Source organism: Diplotaxodon limnothrissa, linkage group LG1 (assembly GCF_057381915.1).
Source record: "Diplotaxodon limnothrissa isolate DT_005_m linkage group LG1, D_limnothrissa_male_GT1.1, whole genome shotgun sequence".
In the NCBI taxonomy this organism is placed as follows: domain Eukaryota; kingdom Metazoa; phylum Chordata; class Actinopteri; order Cichliformes; family Cichlidae; genus Diplotaxodon; species Diplotaxodon limnothrissa.
Window position 1 is genome coordinate 18349789 of NC_140596.1, and position 17734 is coordinate 18367522.

General features: G+C 37.9%; 1 protein-coding gene across 1 annotated transcript; it reads left to right on the forward strand.

Annotated features, from left to right (window-relative positions):
* The first annotated feature begins 1013 nt into the window (after positions 1–1013).
* Positions 1014–4237, forward strand: irf8 (interferon regulatory factor 8). The gene is made up of 9 exons (XM_085354190.1): positions 1014–1062; positions 1209–1420; positions 1813–1996; positions 2202–2299; positions 2567–2624; positions 3038–3085; positions 3215–3607; positions 3755–3870; positions 4043–4237. The coding sequence occupies exons 2-9, from the start codon at positions 1250–1252 to the stop codon at positions 4235–4237; spliced, it is 1263 nt and encodes a 420-aa protein (XP_085210316.1). The 5' UTR covers positions 1014–1062; positions 1209–1249.
* Positions 4238–17734: the final 13497 nt, after the last annotated feature.

Genomic DNA, 17734 nt, shown 5'->3' on the forward strand with positions numbered 1-17734 from the left:
GCTGTGGCAACAATGTAGCTTGCCATCACCAGTGTGTGAATGGGTGGATGACTGGATGTGTAAAGCGCTTTGGGGTCCTTAGGACTAGTAAACAAATACAGGCCATTTACCATTTCACCATAACTGAATCCCAACTACATCTACCAAGTCTTGTTTTTTATCAGATGATGAAATTATTTAAATCACTCTACATGTGCATAAAGAATCGAGTATTTAATTAGCTTACTACTTTATTTTTTTGTATTCTACATTTTTGGTGTACACAAATTCATATAAGCCTATGTTCATATAAAAGTGAGAAGCAGATTGATGTTTCTGTTTGAAATCTTAGTTCAAATATGACAGTAAGTGTCAGTTTCTGTAATAAACAGGCACATTAGTCCCTAAATGATGTCACAGGGATTTCATGATGGACAGAGAATAACAGTAAATGTTTTTACTGGGAAAATAATAGTTAATGTTTTGTTTTAATAATACGCTGCGGTTCCCCGTTTTGAGCCTAATATTTCACATATAATCACGATCATTTTAAATAACGGTAACGGTGTAACATCTTCCAGGTGTCTCTGACACATGGAATCAGTCCACCTCACCATCGCACTGACAGCTGACCACTTTTACCTGCACAACCTTCTAAACTTTCTCATCGGAGGATGAGTGGGCGCAGAAGGGATATAGTACCTTGGTCTGGAGAGTAGAAATCCCCTCAAAGCACAAGGTAACTTGTGACTTTACGGGTTTATTCATAGCGCCGCGTCCACGCAGCTTTTAGCGTAGGCAGTAACTTTATAACCATCGTCTGTGTCAGGCCATTTCTTGTAAATGCCCACGGTTAGAAGAAAAAGTCTTCCGGTATGGGCAGTCTTACTGAAGCGTCAGTACTCGTCATTGGTCAGAGTGTGGCAGCGTTGTCAAATCCTACCACAGATTTATTCATTCATGACACGGGGCACGAAAAAGTTTAAAGGCATGCGTTTCGGAGAGCTCACTTGATTAAATCTGACAGTGCGCATTCTATCAAGATCACAACCCCGTGCCAAGAGCTTATCTACCTGTCAATCTGTAAGTGCCTTTGATTTTAATCTCTCTTTTTAAAAAAGACGATAGCGCTTTATAAACTTCGGCTCGAATAAGACATTTTCATAATATCTTAAAGAAAGTTAACTTATACTATTTAACGAACTTTACGCGACATTTTCCACATATAGATATAAGCGCGCCATCTAAAAAGAGAGTTTCCACCATCAAGATGTCAAACACGGGAGGTCGGCGACTGAAGCAGTGGCTGATTGAGCAGATCCAAAGTGCGCAGTATTCTGGACTCCTGTGGGAGGATGAAAGCCGCACTATGTTCCGAATTCCATGGAAACACGCAGGAAAACAGGATTACAACCAAGAAATAGACGCATCCATTTTTAAGGTTTGTCTCATTTTGCCCCATTTAAAGATTGTTTTGTTTTTTGTTTTGTTTTTTTTGCGGCTAAAACCAGAACTGGTGTGATTCTTAAAGCTGTCCAACACTTCTCCTCTTACTGTAAGGCTGATTCTTTTGTGTGATTTAGACTATTAAAATAATTTTTCACTTTTTTTTCTTTTTGTCCTTTTTGTGCATTTTTACCTTAGAGTTATTATCTTATGAAGTGTCGATGCATTTTAATGCATTGTGGTGTAGCTATATAACTTAGATTTTCTTTCTTTCATTCTTTTTTCTTTCTTTCTCAAGAACAGTTTACAAAAATGATGTACATGTCTCTTCTTAAATTCTTACGGTTTAATCCAGTACAATCATATACTTTTCTTTGTATCCTCAAGGCCTGGGCTGTGTTTAAAGGCAAGTATAAGGAGGGGGACAAGGCTGAGCCTGCAACATGGAAGACCAGACTTCGCTGCGCCTTGAATAAAAGCCCTGACTTCGAGGAGGTGACTGAGAGGTCACAGCTTGATATTTCTGAGCCTTATAAAGTGTACCGCATTGTTCCAGAAGAAGAGCAAAAACGTGAGTTTGTGTTATCTCACAGTACACGGCATATCTCACAATACACTCTGTTATCTCTAGCAGTTAGCAAAATCACTTTTTCATTTGTGATTAGAACTGAGAGCAAAATACTTATTACAGACTGTAGTTCCTATAGCAGTGAATAATTAAAAGAGTATATATGTACTTTGAACCGACTCATTGTGTACTATTCTTTCACCCACAGACGGCAAAAGTTCAGTGATGGCTGTGACAGCTACCACCAGCTCTGGTGAGATCACAGATATGGACTGCAACCCCGAGCTAGAAGAGCTCATTAAAGAGGTGAGATGATGTCTAACTTTAAAGTCTTTTTTTCATTCCACCCCACCTCCCACATATATTTAGATGCACTTAGCCTTTATTGTCACTTAGCTTTCTTGTCACTTTTTTTCCCCCTTACCACACTGTGCCGTCTCCTGCAGTACTTCGCGCACTTCACGGGGTTCACACTTGTTACACTCAGCATGAAAACCGTCCCACTTCTTCACAGCTGTAAAGTGTACAAAGGTGCTTTTGATAACATCTTATTATATTATTGTCCTTTTGCAGGAGGAAAGCTGTAGCATCCAAGCCAGTCCAGAATATTGGTCCCAGGGCAGTGTCAATGGTAAGATTATACTTTGTACCCAGTTTACAATGCAACACACAGCTAGATTAAATGAAGCTATTCACAGCACTGGGTCTTTTGTCTCAGCCTTCATATATCACACTGTTGTTGTGACACCACTTTTGAGAGACATAAGTTTGAATTTATTCACAAAATAAACTCAGCGGAAAACTCAGTGTCTCTGCATTTGTGGGTGCTAAATGGAGGTTATTTACTTGACTGTTGAATTCTGCAATGGAAGAATTGACTAACATCCTGTAAAACTTTGCTGACTCTTGTGATTATTTCTTCGTGAGATTGTAATAGAGAAATGGCATTTCTGATGACGCAGCAAAGTAAAGACATGACACTGTGGTTGTGTCCACTGCCTTGAAAAAAGGCCTTAACCCACCTCTTCCTCCTCTAATTCACAGCTTTCCCACTGCATCAGGAACCTTTGCCATCGAGCAGTCTCAGTTCAGGTATTTGCTTATTGTTATCCATGACCTTATATCATCTACTTGTAAACAAGCTTTCAGCTTCCATATTTTTGTTACATTTGTACGTATTTGTTTTCATTTCTGAATCTGACCAAATGTTTTCTTCTATAGCCCTCTGCCAAATGATGATCAGTTTTTACTATGGAGGAAAGCTGATGCACTCCACACTGGTGACTCATCCTGAAGGATGCCGAATCTCTCCGCAACATCCCCTGGGTCGGGGTGCCCTCTACAGTTCAGACAGCATGCAGAGTGTTTATTTCCCCCCTGCTGAACTCATTGAGTTTGAACGGCAGCGCTATGTCACGCGCAAGCTTCTGGGCCACCTGGAGAGAGGTGTATTGGTCCGTGCAAACCAAGACGGCATCTACATCAAAAGGCTGTGCCAGAGCCGTGTCTTCTGGAGTGGATTGGGAGATGTGGGCTCGCAATATGGCTCCATGCCTGGCAAACTCGACAGGGATGCTGTTGTCAAGATCTTTGATACAGCAAGGTTTCTTCAAGGTGAGGCTCTATATTGGTTCCATATTTTGGATTTACAGAAAAATACAGCTTTGTTTTCTATTTCTTTCACTTAAAGGAAGTAAGACTAGATACTGGTAATTTGCGAAGATTATCTAAACAGCCGTTCGTTTGTTTTATATGCTCCAGCTCTACAGCTGTACCAGGAGGGTCAGATTCCTGCTCCTGATCCAACAGTGACTCTGTGTTTTGGAGAAGAGTTGCATGATCACAACAGTGCCAAAAACAAACTGATCATCGTCCAGGTAAGACGTGTGAAATGATAACATGTTTCACTCAGAGTGCTGACTAGTAAAGCATTAGAAATATCACTTTATTTTTGAGCCTTGATAGTTTTTAAACAAGAGCTAGTTATGGCTTTATTCTGAGAAAAAACTAAAAACATAATTTTTGGGGTTTTTTTTCTCCTCATGGCAGATCACTTCAGTGAACTGCCAGCACGTGCTTGAGACAATGAACATGCGTCGTGCCCAGCCTTATTGCAACAACCCAAACCTAGAGATGTCTGATGATGCGGCCACTGACCAGATGGCTCGCATCTACCAGGATCTGTGCAGCTACAGTGCTCCTCAAAGGCCAACTTACAGGGACAACATGCCAATCACTGCCTAAGATGTGAGCAGTAATACCTGACAAGAGCTCTTCAGCTTGCTCTAAACTGAATACAGAACATAAGAAGAACATTCTTTGCTTTTCTAACACACGCTGGCGAGCCAAACGTGAAAGAGCACATTTCTTCTTTGACTATAAGACTTTAAAGCTGAAGCTCCATATTAGAAAGTCGACAAATTTTTCTATACAAGTAATGTTTACTTTTGTGTAAATACAGGGCATAACTCTGCCTAACGTCTGATTCATTTTTGTAAGATGTTTTTTTATTATCCAACTTAAGAGAACAGGTAGCATATTCATGCATGTTCAAATACTGTATTTCCTACAACTCAAGTCTTTATAGATACAAATCTTTCGTATCTATAAAGATTTCTATTCAAAGTCTTTTTGCAAAATGGCAGCAGTTTGATATATAAAAGCAATTTAGTTTGCTACACTGAATTTTATTTTTGATATTCTATCTTTTTCGTACTTTTTGAGTTTCTTTCTTGTTTGACAACCAGCTGAATAAACAACCAAATTTTTATCAAGTGTTGAGTTGATAAAAGTTGCATAAAGTTTTAGATGCAAAGTGGCATTTAATGAAAGATAGGTTTTACTATCAGACTTTTTAAATGATTGATCTTTAGTTCAACCTTTTGTAGACCGTGTTTCAAATAAAACCTTTTTTACTGAACTACATTTGTATTCATTTGTGTACAATCATACTTATGTGTTGTTTAAAAAGGACTATTCTATTTTGCAAAAATGACCTGTAGAGAAAGTACTATTGTTCAGATCAAGGAAATTACATGAAATAATGATATATGTGTTAAAATGATGCCAGCATATTCTCAAAGCACACTGTAATGAAACCAGGGATTCCATTTTATTATCCTATGCTTGGTAGTCCAGGAATGGTTGGTATTGCAAGCTAAAGTACGCACAATCTAAGCACTTATTGAATTTCCTTCATTTTTTTGAGCACTATTTCAGTGACAGTTTGTCAAAATGGAGAAAATAGAAAGAGAGGCAATCTTACCAGTGTAGAGAACAAAAACTTAGTCCAAACTACTCACAGTTTATAACTAGTATGAACTCAAGCCCTACTCACACAGGCCTAGAGACTGGTCTGGAACACTGTAACAATGGTTTCCCTGAAAATGAGTTTCCCTGACCAGTTGATTAGCTGGAGGTTCCTGGCTGTCACCAGTTGAAATCAGCTCCACAGAGGGTGCTATGCCAAAAAGCTACCTTGTGATTCATTCAAAGTTTGCATGGAAACACTAACTTGTCTGCAAATACTTGCTAGTCACTCTTCAAGCTATAGTAAAATTTTAAAAGATGCAGCTTTTGAAATGCTTTGGTTGCAGTAGTGAGACTTAGCTTTTACTTTGAAAGCAAAAGGTCTATTAGTAACTGCAGCAACCTGCTATGAATCAAAGCAATCACAAGGAGGTTTTATGTCTTTGCAACCAATTTCATGCAAACAGCTTCTACCAGCCTCCAGCAGCCACTTATCAATTGGTTACGGCCACACTTTTCCCCAGCAACTGGTGGTTACTAGATGGTTGCCGACAGGTTGCCTGTGTGACTAAAGCTTTAAATCAGTTTGCTGTAAACTTTGTTAAGTGGTTTACCAAAACCCTTGTGCTCACTTAAAACAAATATTCCCACGCTAAGGTTAAGAGCTCCACAGGGTTCTTTGCTAGGACCAGTTCTGTTTGTATTATACATGCATTCCTTAGGCAGTATTATTAGCAGTGATAGCATACATTTCCACCTCTATTCAGCCCAGCTTTATCTATTCTTAAAGCCAGACGACACATACCAATTAGTCAAACTGCTTGAATATCTTAAAGACCTGGATGGCCTCTAATTTTTGGCTTCTAAATTAAGATAAAACTGAGGTTATTGTGCTCGGGCCTTAAAAATCTTAGAAATATGGTTTCTAACCAGATGCTTTAAATCGCATTACTTTGGCCTCCAGCAACACTGTGAGGAATCTTGGAGTAATTTTGACCAGGATATTTCCTTCAGTCTGCATATTGAACAAATATGTAGGATTGCTTTCTTCCATTTGCACAATATCTCTAAAACTAGAAACATCCTGTGTTAGAGTGATACTGAAAAACTAGTTCATGCATTTATTACTTCAAGGCTAGACTACTGTAGTTTGTTATGAGCAGAGTATACTAGCTTCTCTTCACGAGCTCTTTGTTAAATTCAGAATTGAATTTAAAATCGTTCTTGTCACATACAACGTCCGTTGAAGACCTTGTAGTACAGTATCACTGGAGACAGTCACCCTCTCTACTTTTAAGATTAGGCTTAAAACTTTCCTTTATGACAAAGCATGTGGTTAGGGGTGGATCAGGTGACACTGAATCCTCCCTTAGTTATGCCGCAATAAGTCTAGATTGCTGGGGGCTTCCCATGAGGCACTGAGTATTTCTTCTTCACTCACCTTTTTCACTCACTATCTATTTATAAACCACTCTGCATTTAATTATTAATTATTAGAATCTATGACTCTTTTCCAAAGAATGTCTTTGTTCTCTCTTCCTGTTAAAACTGAGTTTTTCCTTTCCACTGTTGCCAAAGCACTTGCTCATAGGGAGTCATATGATTGTTGGGTTTCTGTATTAATGTAGGTTACTTGCAATAAAAAACAAAAACAAAAGAACAAATTAAAAAACAGCAACTTTATCCTAAGATCAAAGTAATGAGCCTCATGACCTTAACTATGCCAAAGCTACAAGTTTGGAGCGTGTGGCTGTTCAGTTCTGCTAACTGGAGTTCTTCTTCTTCCATATGTTTACACTGTTGGTGTCTTTTGGATTATTTTTAATATTATAATCTTAGAAATAATATCACTGGGGTTTTTTGTGTTGTTTTGTTTTTGGTGCATACTTATTTGTAGGAATGCCTCGACAGTCTATGGATGCAGCTTGCTAACCAAGCTTGTTAGTATTAGCTAATAACTTAGCATTTCACCCTGTCATCTAAATAGGGTTATTTCTGGCTCCAAAGAACAAGATGCTGGAGGCAATAACACTAAAGTTGAAACTTCCAATGGGAATTCACAAACCAGTAACTGACTAGGCCGCTTCCATCTTTTATATACAGGTTATGACTTGATTCTACACCCAAATGGTAAACTGATACCAGACATTTGTTTTTGGTATCACAATCTGATACCAAAAACAAAAGCAAAATTAGTGTTTGTGATGAATTACCCACCTCATGTAAGTTTCCAGGCCTCTAAACTGTACTGAAACATAAGTTGACCACTAGTGCATGTCAGTTGGGAAATAACAAACAACAAACAATAATCTTGGTCATTATTTAGTATAGACTTTAGAAACTGAAAAAAAAATAGGAATGTATGTATTTTAAAATGTTTACCTACAGTAACTGCAAATGATTGTGAAGATAAAGTGATTAAAAACAAATAACATATGAGGACATAAGGATCCATATACACTTTTTGTGAAACAACACTTAACCATGTTATTGAGTTTGAAAATTGTTAAATCATTATAAAAGCAACTACCCATGAATCTTGCCACTTACTTTGTCACAGTGACAGCAGCAAAAGTATATTACTACTAAAATGGTCATTTACTATGAACAAACAATGTTTATGGCTCTGGCTTAGAAATGATGAAACTAAGACGCAATCTGAAACTAAAAGAGGGATCTAGACAACATATGTCAGGGAATCTCTCAACTGCTCCTTCCCCACACACACAAACATCTTCCCAGTGAGTAATGATGACAAAAGACAGGAAGAGAAGGAATTAACTGCTACCATTAAATGAGCAAATGATTCCCAATAAGACAATGACATTCATTCTTCTTCTTCATCTACTTCTTGTTCTGTGTTTCACACAGTTGGTCACTGTGGGCCATGATTGTATCAGACAAGGCGTTAAACTGGGTATATGGTGTCATTATTGGTAGGGAAGTGTGTACAGTATGATTAAATTAAAGCATCTTGGATAGAGTGATAGTGGTTTTCAGGGGGGCTCGTGTAGAGCATCTGCAGTGATTTCTATCAGAGAATCATGTCTGTTTTTAACACAGTGTCATCCAAGAGATCTCTTGTAATTATGTTATTTTGATGTTAAATAACCAGTCAATTTCATCATTATTGAATTAAAATTCAAAATAAGCATGTACACTATTGAGCCTCTTCATTAGGTACACCTATTCAATTGTTAATGCAAAAATGAAATCAGTCGACCATATTGCAGCAAGTCAGTGCGTTTAGGCATGCAGGTATAATAATGAAGTGACTGGACTTCAGCAGTTGAAACACACCATCAGAATAGGGAAGAAAGGTAATTTAAGTGACTTTGGATGCGACATGGTGTTGATGCCAGATGGGCTAGTCTGAGTATTTCAGAAACTGCTCATGTACTGGGATTTTCCCACACAACCATCTCTAGGGTTTACAAATAATGGGCAAAAAAAAAGAAAGACAGAAAAAAAGGAGAAAATATAGCAGCAGATCTGTTTGCGAAAATGCCTCACAGGTCAGAGGTGAATGGCCAGATTGCTTTAAGCTGTTAGGAAAGCAACAGTAAGTAAAAACACCACTCATTACAACCAGGATAAGCAGAAGAACATTTCTGAATGCACAACTTGAAACAGAAGACCATGCTAGAGGCCACTTAGGTCAGCTAAGGACAGGAAATTGAGGCTTTAGGATGTTGTGCAAAAAGGGAGATTGGCATGGATATGCAGCAACTGTGTGATGACTGTGTGATGCCGTCATGTCAGGATGGACCGAAATCTCTGAGGAATGTTTCCAGCACCTTGTTGAGCATATTGCATGAAGCACTTCTGAAGGCAAAAGGCAAAGTGTATCTAATATAGTGGCCAGTGTTTATAGTTTCCAAAACAAACAAAATTTCAGCTTCAGCTCTGCTGTTTTGTACTTCCAAAGAAAATCAAATATCATGTTAAATTTAATTCCAGATCACTGCATTTAATCACATACATTTTCAGGAATGTTGATGGGTCCCTGTGACATGAAAATTATTAGTACACACACAGTTTGTGTGTGTATGTATTTTCGGTTCCCTAATACGAAAAGCATTGGTTACTATGGTAGTCATTGTATTGTACTCACTCACTACACCATATTGTGCACATATATTGTTTTCATTAAGTTAAGAACCTAAAGTAAAAGAAAAAGTAGTTCAAAGTGGAATTTACAGGAATAGAGAGAGAACAAATACGTGTAAATAGACCAAAAAGCATGTTTTGACAAATAAGCAATAATTGCAATCATAAACATAAACACAGACCACAAGTACAAGCCATTGGTTGAAAAGAATAATTATAGACCCAACATCATACATTTTTAGTATGTAGATGCTTCTGGGTACCAGGGATGGGTAAGACTTGAAATAGCTTTTAATAATGACAAGCAGATTTGCTGCAATGACTCACACAAAAATCACCCAGTTAAAGGAGTCATGTGCTCTTCATATGACATCTCTGGATAAAACCTTTCACTTAAATTAGAATATTGAATGGTTCATTGAATAAAAACACAGGTGGAATACTGTGTCTGTCTGTGTGTGCTTGTGGTTATTTACATGGGGGAGTACTGTCTAAGTTCCACAGAACAGGAACTTACTTCAAAAACTGTCACAGGAAACTGATTTCACCCCCTCCACCCTCAAATACCTTGTTAGACACTAGAAGAAACTAATTTATATTTTTTTAGGTATTTTACACTTTCTTGTGATTATACACATGAATGACAAATGAGTGTCAGTTTAATTTGAAAACATGCTCAGTCCATCCAGAACATCAAAGTTTAATGAGGCTCTCCCCAGCTATAGCCTTCTTGAAGCTTTAAAATGTGATAACTCTGCTTGGGATTAATTATTTGCAAGTTCATCTAGTTTTTCTCTCTGTTGGTAAAGATTATTTTAGTGTTTATTGTTCTGCTGAAGTGTCAGCCACATTGTTAAACTGCTAGATAAACACATATTATTACTTTGTCAGCATTTACAGAATATGCTTTTAGGAAAAACTGTATAGTAAATTTGCAGCTGCACCCAGAAAATAGCAAGGTTAGCCTAAAAAGTGGACAGTAAATCGGTCTAACGGTAAAACTGGTAGCATGGCTTTTCAGTTCTACAGGTTACTGTTGTTGTTTCTTAAAATGTCTGGCATTGAACTTACAGAGCTTTTAGGAGTGCTGCCAAGCAGATGTCACCTTTTTACAGAGCTAGTCTGCCTGTTTCCCCCTCTTTCCTGTCTACCACTAACTTCTGATTCTTGTAAATGAAGAACCATGGTACAGTATAAATATGTGCACGTTCCATGTTCCATATGCACAGATCTGACTCACAGGGAGTCAAATCTTTGCACTTCATGCTTTCACTCAAAGCTTTACTTCACTTCTGTATTTCTGTTTGGAGAGTCTAAAAACTGCAAACGCTGTCCCTCTGCAATATGAATTCGACTCCTCCAATTACCATGATTGTCTTTGGAGGCCTTTACAGGAAGAAAGAGAGGCCCTTAGTTTCACCAAGAATGTATGTTTGATAAAAACATACATTCATGATCCATTCTACAAATTTGAATCAAAAGATTGAAATATTGTGCTTTGTACTGTTTCAACAACGATTTCATCCAAAGCAGTTCAAAAATCTTGAGTCCACCCTCATGCTGTTATATATATATATTTTTTTAGGAAAATGGTAAATAGATGTCAATTTACTAAAACAAGTGCAAACACAGAAATATAGTATATAAGCTAAAAAACATAATTTGTGCAATTCTGGGCTGCTCTTTGTTCCATTCTCTGTTAATAATGTTCAGTAATGGTGAGCTCCGGGCACTGGGAGGCCAATTCATGACTGACAGTGTCCCATTGTATTTTTCTGTTCAGGTATGCTTTTAGTGCTTTAGCAGTGTGTTTGGGACTACTGTCATGCTGACAAATGAAGCCTTAATCAGATGCTTTCCAGACGATGATATACCAAGTTTACAGCTCTTTGGGAATCACCACGTTTATAAGTGTGTTATCTTTGACATTTTTCATAGATTTAATTAAAGAAATGCCAGGGAATTGTATATTTTTGTAACAGGCAGCTAGTACCAAAGTCACAAAGAACAGTTGCTTAATTCATTACTCAATGTGTCTACAACATTAGTCATATTGTAAACACAGCACAGTTTAGTCCCCAAAGTCTGCTTGAATGATTCACAGGTCAGTGTTAAATAAAACAAGAAAAACATTCCTGTGAAAATGATCCAGCACAAGTACATGATTTAAAATAAGTAAACACAAACAAACAGTAAACATCAACAAAACAAAAACAAAACAAACAACAACAACAACACTTCAGAAAGCAGAACTATTGCACAACACCACTTTCAACAATTACAAGACTGGTCTGTCAGCCTGCCTTATATTATTATTATTATTATTATTATTATTATTATTATTATTATTATTATTAGGCACTTAAATGACCTATCTATAGTTATCTATCTTTAAAGATAGGTACATTACTGGTACTCTGAAACACTGCATTACCTTTATAAATTGGATCTCTTACTTGATCTGTACTCTTGTATTTTGTGTCTCATGCTGTGTTGTGTCTTGTGATAAATATTCTCTTCGACAGTACTGTATAATATGATTTCTTTCCCACTTGAACAGAAATGGCATAGTGGAAAAAGTTTGTCTGGGAAGAGACAAAATCTTAAAACATTAACTTCTGTGAATGATCAATTTTATTTTAAGTGTTTTTACTTCTAAAGCACAGATTCTTGGAACTGCTTCTATCCTTTCACTTATGTTGAAAAACTAAAAAAAACCCAAAACATTGCTGTGTTGACATGGCAGGATCTGCAGGGTGAGCAGACGGAAGAGAAGTAGACAAATGTTTCTGTGTGTTTTCTGCCAAGGGACGCTTTTCTGCTCAGTTTTTCAGTGTCTGCAGTATGGTTCTTGTCGCATTGCAACATCTCTTTGTGGCGTCTGAGGCTTCCCACAATAAACCATTAGAGACTGATGACAAACAGAAGTAATGTTGCTATCATACGCAACCATGCCCATCTGCTGTAACATTTCAATCTGTGCTCTATATAGACGCTTAAAGGAAGCAGTTCTTCCCGTGAAAATCAGCGCTTCAAGGAAATTAAGCAAAAGAGGAATCACTACGATTTGAAAGCTTTCTCTGATAGACTAAAGAAATGATTTTTTCTTGTTTTTTTGTTGTTTCCTGATTTCTCTCTAATGCTGACTCCTCACTTATTGTGCGGAGGTTGGCTGCAGGCTCAGCACTGACCTTTAAATTAATTTCCTTTTTTTCTTCAGTGTTTGTATCAGCTGTAATGTAATAGACACAGTCATAAGGGGCGATCGTGGCTCAAAGTTCGTCTTGTAACCGGAAGGTTGCCGGTTCAAGCCCCAGCTCGGACAGTCTCTGTCGTTGTGTCCTTGGGCAAGACACTTCACCTACTGGTGTTGGCCAGAGGGGCTGATAGCGATATGGCAGCCTCACTTCTGTCACAGAACTGTAGCTTATAGTTACAGTGTGTGAATGTGAGAGTGAATGAATAGTGGAATTGTAAAGCGCTTTGAGGGCCCCGAAAAGCGCTATATAAATGCAATCCACTATTATTCTAAGTTCTAATGAAAAATATCTTCATGCACCACGTCATTTTATCATTTGCGGTCTGGTAGATTTTTGAAGAATTATGTAAAAGAGCCTAATTATAGGACTTATTCTTAGCCCTGAAAGGTGAGCTAGTCAGGGTGTAAGAAATGTCTCAGTGGGAAGTTATGATTTACATTGAACAGGTTGTGTTATGCAAGTTGTGCTGCTGAAGGCGTTGGTGGTGTCTCTGGGGAGAACACTGGTTTAGACTCAGTGTGGGTGAGATGAGAATAGGCATTCAGAGAGGAAATGGGAGAGCACTGAGGACACTGTGAGTGGAGAGACAGGTGGACGAGGAGCCCACATCCTGGGACACAGGGAGAAAGCCACCTAACCACACACACATTGTGTACACACACACACACACACACACACACACACACACACACACACACACACACACACACACACACACACACACACACACCTACGCACACTCATACGCATACACAAATGCACATGTACATCCACACACATGGTAGCCACTTATCTAGGATCATATCCTCTAATCAGTATCAGTTCATGTCCTTCAACCCAAAAGTCCCTTTAGTTACACACCTATGGTGGTCTTTTGGGGGGGAAAAGAGTGGGGGTGGAGAGCTGGGTGGGGTAAGCTGCTAATGTATTTTGAACAAAGAGCAGTAAAAACATTCAGAAACTGATATTCGGATTCTTGTTGTTTGATCAATTTCATAATGAAAAGAAAACAAGACTGTTTAATAGAATCATACACCCACTGGAAAGTGTGTGACGCAGGAGGAAAAAAAATTGACATGCAAAAGTGAAAATAAGGAACTTTACAGATTTATAGGAAAGGGTTTTATTGTAAGGCACCATCACTTTCAAAGTATTCAAAGGTTACAGTCGATTTGCTACATCGGCGCGTGTCGTTTTATTGCTTTTTAAACATTTGCTAGACAAGCCACTCATTCTTTGTGTATGCACGTTTCCTTTAAATATCTGACATGTGACTTATCTAACAGGCATTTGTATCAACAGCTGACATTTGTGGTAATTTAAAAGAAACCCTGTAAGCAGATTAAATTGAAAATTATCAGCGATCAGAGGCTTGGGTTAAAACACCTTTTAACGACATATGTAAATGCAGTATTTCTGAATCAGTGGGTGAAGGAACAGCTGAAAATTGCATCACTCCACGTCCTGTTTGTTGCACTCTTTGACAAGAGTGATCCCCGACCGCCTGATTTGTTTCTGGACAGGAAATACAGAGAGAAGCCCAGAAAGAAGATCCAGCAGTCAACTTCTCCCCTAAAAAAGAGGAACAGCTGCTCTACAGGCGTGCAGTGACAGAGTACAGAGAAGTGGTTTATGGGACTAAAACTTGAATGGGAGAGAAACGACTAATTTATGATGAGAATGACAAATGTTGATTGTTTTTAAAACATTGACTTTTTTCAGTTTGAAACTTACCTATATGTCAGCTTTTCCGAGTGCCAGAATTCACAGGCCTTATACATGACCTTTAGAAACGATTTAAGTGAGACAGGTTGGATTCACACTGTAACTGTTTTAAAAATGTGTCTAAACAGTTTTACAACAGTTACTAGAAAGAATGTTGGATTTCTTGATATCAGGCAAAATGAGACTTCCTTCTCAACTTTCATCAAGTTTATTTTTTCACAATATTATTTGGAGCTTTTGATGTTGCCACTATCCGCAGCAGCAAATGGCATAAGCTGCTACTGGAAACATACTGATTCGCGTTTAACTACAGAAATACATGCATAGTATGTGAATAAACAACATTCATGCATGATCTTTTTCTGTTTCATGTTCAAGAGAAGCAAAACTTATCAACACGAAAAGAAGGTGATGGATGTCGAAATGAAGGGGAACGCCAGGGTGGGGTAACAGTCCCAGAGGAACCAGAGCTAGGCGAGCATAAGAGGTATATTGACATGAACCTCACAGCTCAGTGCTCTCTGTCTGAGCATGTGTATGTGCATGCAAAGCACAAAGGTGACGGGATGTGGGTAGCCAGAAAGGTGATAGCAGAAAAATACCTGTGAAACAGACTTTCAATACAGATATTTTGACATCACTCTCTCTAGATATGTACAGTCTTGACAATATTGCTTTATTTTATCAGTTACATGCAAAAGAAGAATACAGCCAGCACTGTTTGCACAACATCATTTAGCAAACAGACAATTTTATATTACTTTGACGATGAATTGATCATTTGTAATTATTTCGTTTTTGCATGCATGCATGCATGATCTGTGGTGGATTACATTTAACTCCATCTTTGATTGAGGAACAGGACCTTTGTGGTTTTAAACCATGTTTCCAACTATATCGTTGGACCGACTGCATAAGTCACATTGATTACACAACCTCTCTCAGAATAAGAAGCCACACATGGGCCAGGCAGCAGGTGCTGCTGTTATGGATTATTTAAAGTCGCTCTAAATCGGTTCCAGTACAGCTGAATGAGTCTGTGGGCCAAGCTGTCTGTCGACCACAAGCCTTAGTAGAAAGTACAGTCACATTATGCACTTCCCTCTTTGAAATACCATAATCCATACATGTCCATCACATGACCAAGGTGGAATTACCTGTTAATGCAGTTGAATTAAAAATACAAAAGTGCTAGATCTGTTAGAAATATTGCATAGTTATGGGTTGTGATATTGTGAACATAGTACACTTATAACAATGTATTCATGCATAATAAGCACTTTTGAGGGGGGATTGAAAGCAAAATATGGCACACAGGAAAAATTGAGAAGAATTTGCATTTTTAAAAGCAGAAACCTAGTGAGGGATTCAAGTGTATTTTTATCACGAGATTTGCATGTTGCCGTTCTCTGCCGTGCCCCGTCGAAGAAGAGAAAAAGTGGCACCACTGAAGCAGATCCTCTATGGCTAGTTAACCATGATGGTTTGCACAGTTTGCAGTTCACATCAATAGAGAGTGCGCAGGGGAAAATCCTGTTATGTAATTTAGGGCAAAAAGAAAGGTCTAATGTCATAAGAGTGCTCAACGGCATGAGAAGGAAATAGTGAAATTTATGAAAAGAGGAAATATGCTGTTGGTGAAAGATGAGTTATTGGTTATTATTGCACGTTTCATTATGAGTTTGCTTCAAGACGCCAGTGCTGAAAGAAAAAACCGGCAGCTCACCTCAGCTTTCATAGCTTCACATTGCCACCTAGTGGAATCACGAGGTTATGAACTAGCCACACACTACAGCACGGTACATTGGTTTTCGTTTAGTTTAGCTGAAGTACTGATTCAACAATTTAGGTAAAAGTGATAAAGTAAAGGCTCTGAAATTAAAGTAGCTACTTAAAAAGTAGCTACTTTTTGAAGGACAGTTCTTACAGCTTTTGTGTAAATGTAACTGAAGCTCGTTATCTTTGTGCCTCTTTTATCCCTTTGTATGCGATAAGCACTGGTAACGGATAACCCAAAAGGAATAGAGAGTACAGATAAAAAGTAAAAGTAAAAAGTTCTCAAGTAAAGTACAGATACCTGAAAATTCTGCTTAGAGTGTTACTTTACAACTCTGCGTTTAATATGTAAAATCTGTGGAAAACAGTGTCTCATGAAGTTTGTATTATTTCCAAAGGCTCCCCGTATGCCACCGATAACAAACAGGATCTAATTCTTCTTGGCACTGCTTGCCATCTTGATGCACACCACAGATAATTCCATTCCTTCATTTTCCTAAGTGATTCCTTCAGGAAAAGCAGATCATATCTGTCTATGAGCTCTCTGGGATAATTGTTTATTTGTTGTTTCTGCTACATTTAAAGCCTCTAGACGTCACACACGTGACCACCCCCCAGCTATAGATATTTTTCTGTGATTGCTCTGCAAATTATGTTGTGAAAAATTCTTTTGTAAAGTGAGCAGCTGTGGTAATAACATTTCTATGTACAATTTAAGAATGTGATACAATAAAAAAAAGATATTAATTTGCAGTATCTAAAGAAAGTTTCTTGTATCTTTGGTAATGTGTGAATACTTTGCTGGAGAAGTTTATGTTGTCCTTATTACATGTTTTCAACTTTTGAGCTCTTCTCTGGCAGTCTTGTCTGTTGTTATTTTAGGACAAGGTGGAGGTTGTGAATTCTAATCTTTTGCGAAATTAGTCACCACAGAAACCATTGCTATTATATTAAAGTGGAGTATTTGAATCTCTTTAATAGTCTTGCTGACATTATATTGAAAAACAGAACTATGAAGATTAAAACAATTCAAATTTAAAATTAAGTAGATTTTTAAAAATAGTTTTGATGTCGTAGAGTGTTTGACAGTGTGAGATGACTCAACATCTATTTAATATTCTTTCTTGTCTTTTACTATAAACATTTGTTCAATTAATGAGTCATAAAACCAGATGGTGTCGAAGCTCAGGACAACTCAGACAGGTCTGCGAGTCTTTAAGTGGCTCATTTAGAAGCTCATTGTATTATTGAGTCACTCAAAACTATGTCTGTCTCATTTTGTCTTTGTTACACACACACACACACACACACACACACACACACACACACACACACACACACACACACACACACACACACACACACACATGCACAGATACATATATTTTAAAGACTTTCCACACCAAGCCTTACAATGATTTCTACCTCATCTACACCTAATCACTCATTGATCCTAATTGAATACTTGGCAGTGAGCACGGGTGGTGATGGCATGCACTGAACTAAGGGCTCATCAGTCTTAGTCTTTAGTCCTAGGTACTCTGACTTGTCAAGAAAACTAATGGAACAACTTGTCCACATGTCCACTTTATGTGTCTGTGAGAAAAGTAGTTAAAGTTGT

What these genes read in the sequence shown, in the direction of transcription:
- irf8 (XM_085354190.1), top strand. Translation starts at nt 1,250, where the DNA reads ATGTCAAACACGGGAGGTCGGCGACTGAAGCAGTGGCTGATTGAGCAG. An exon ending in TAGACGCATCCATTTTTAAG is followed by an intron (nt 1,421 to 1,812) that starts GTTTGTCTCATT and finishes TGTATCCTCAAG; the next exon opens with GCCTGGGCTGTGTTTAAAGG. An exon ending in TACAGCAAGGTTTCTTCAAG is followed by an intron (nt 3,608 to 3,754) that starts GTGAGGCTCTAT and finishes TATATGCTCCAG; the next exon opens with CTCTACAGCTGTACCAGGAG.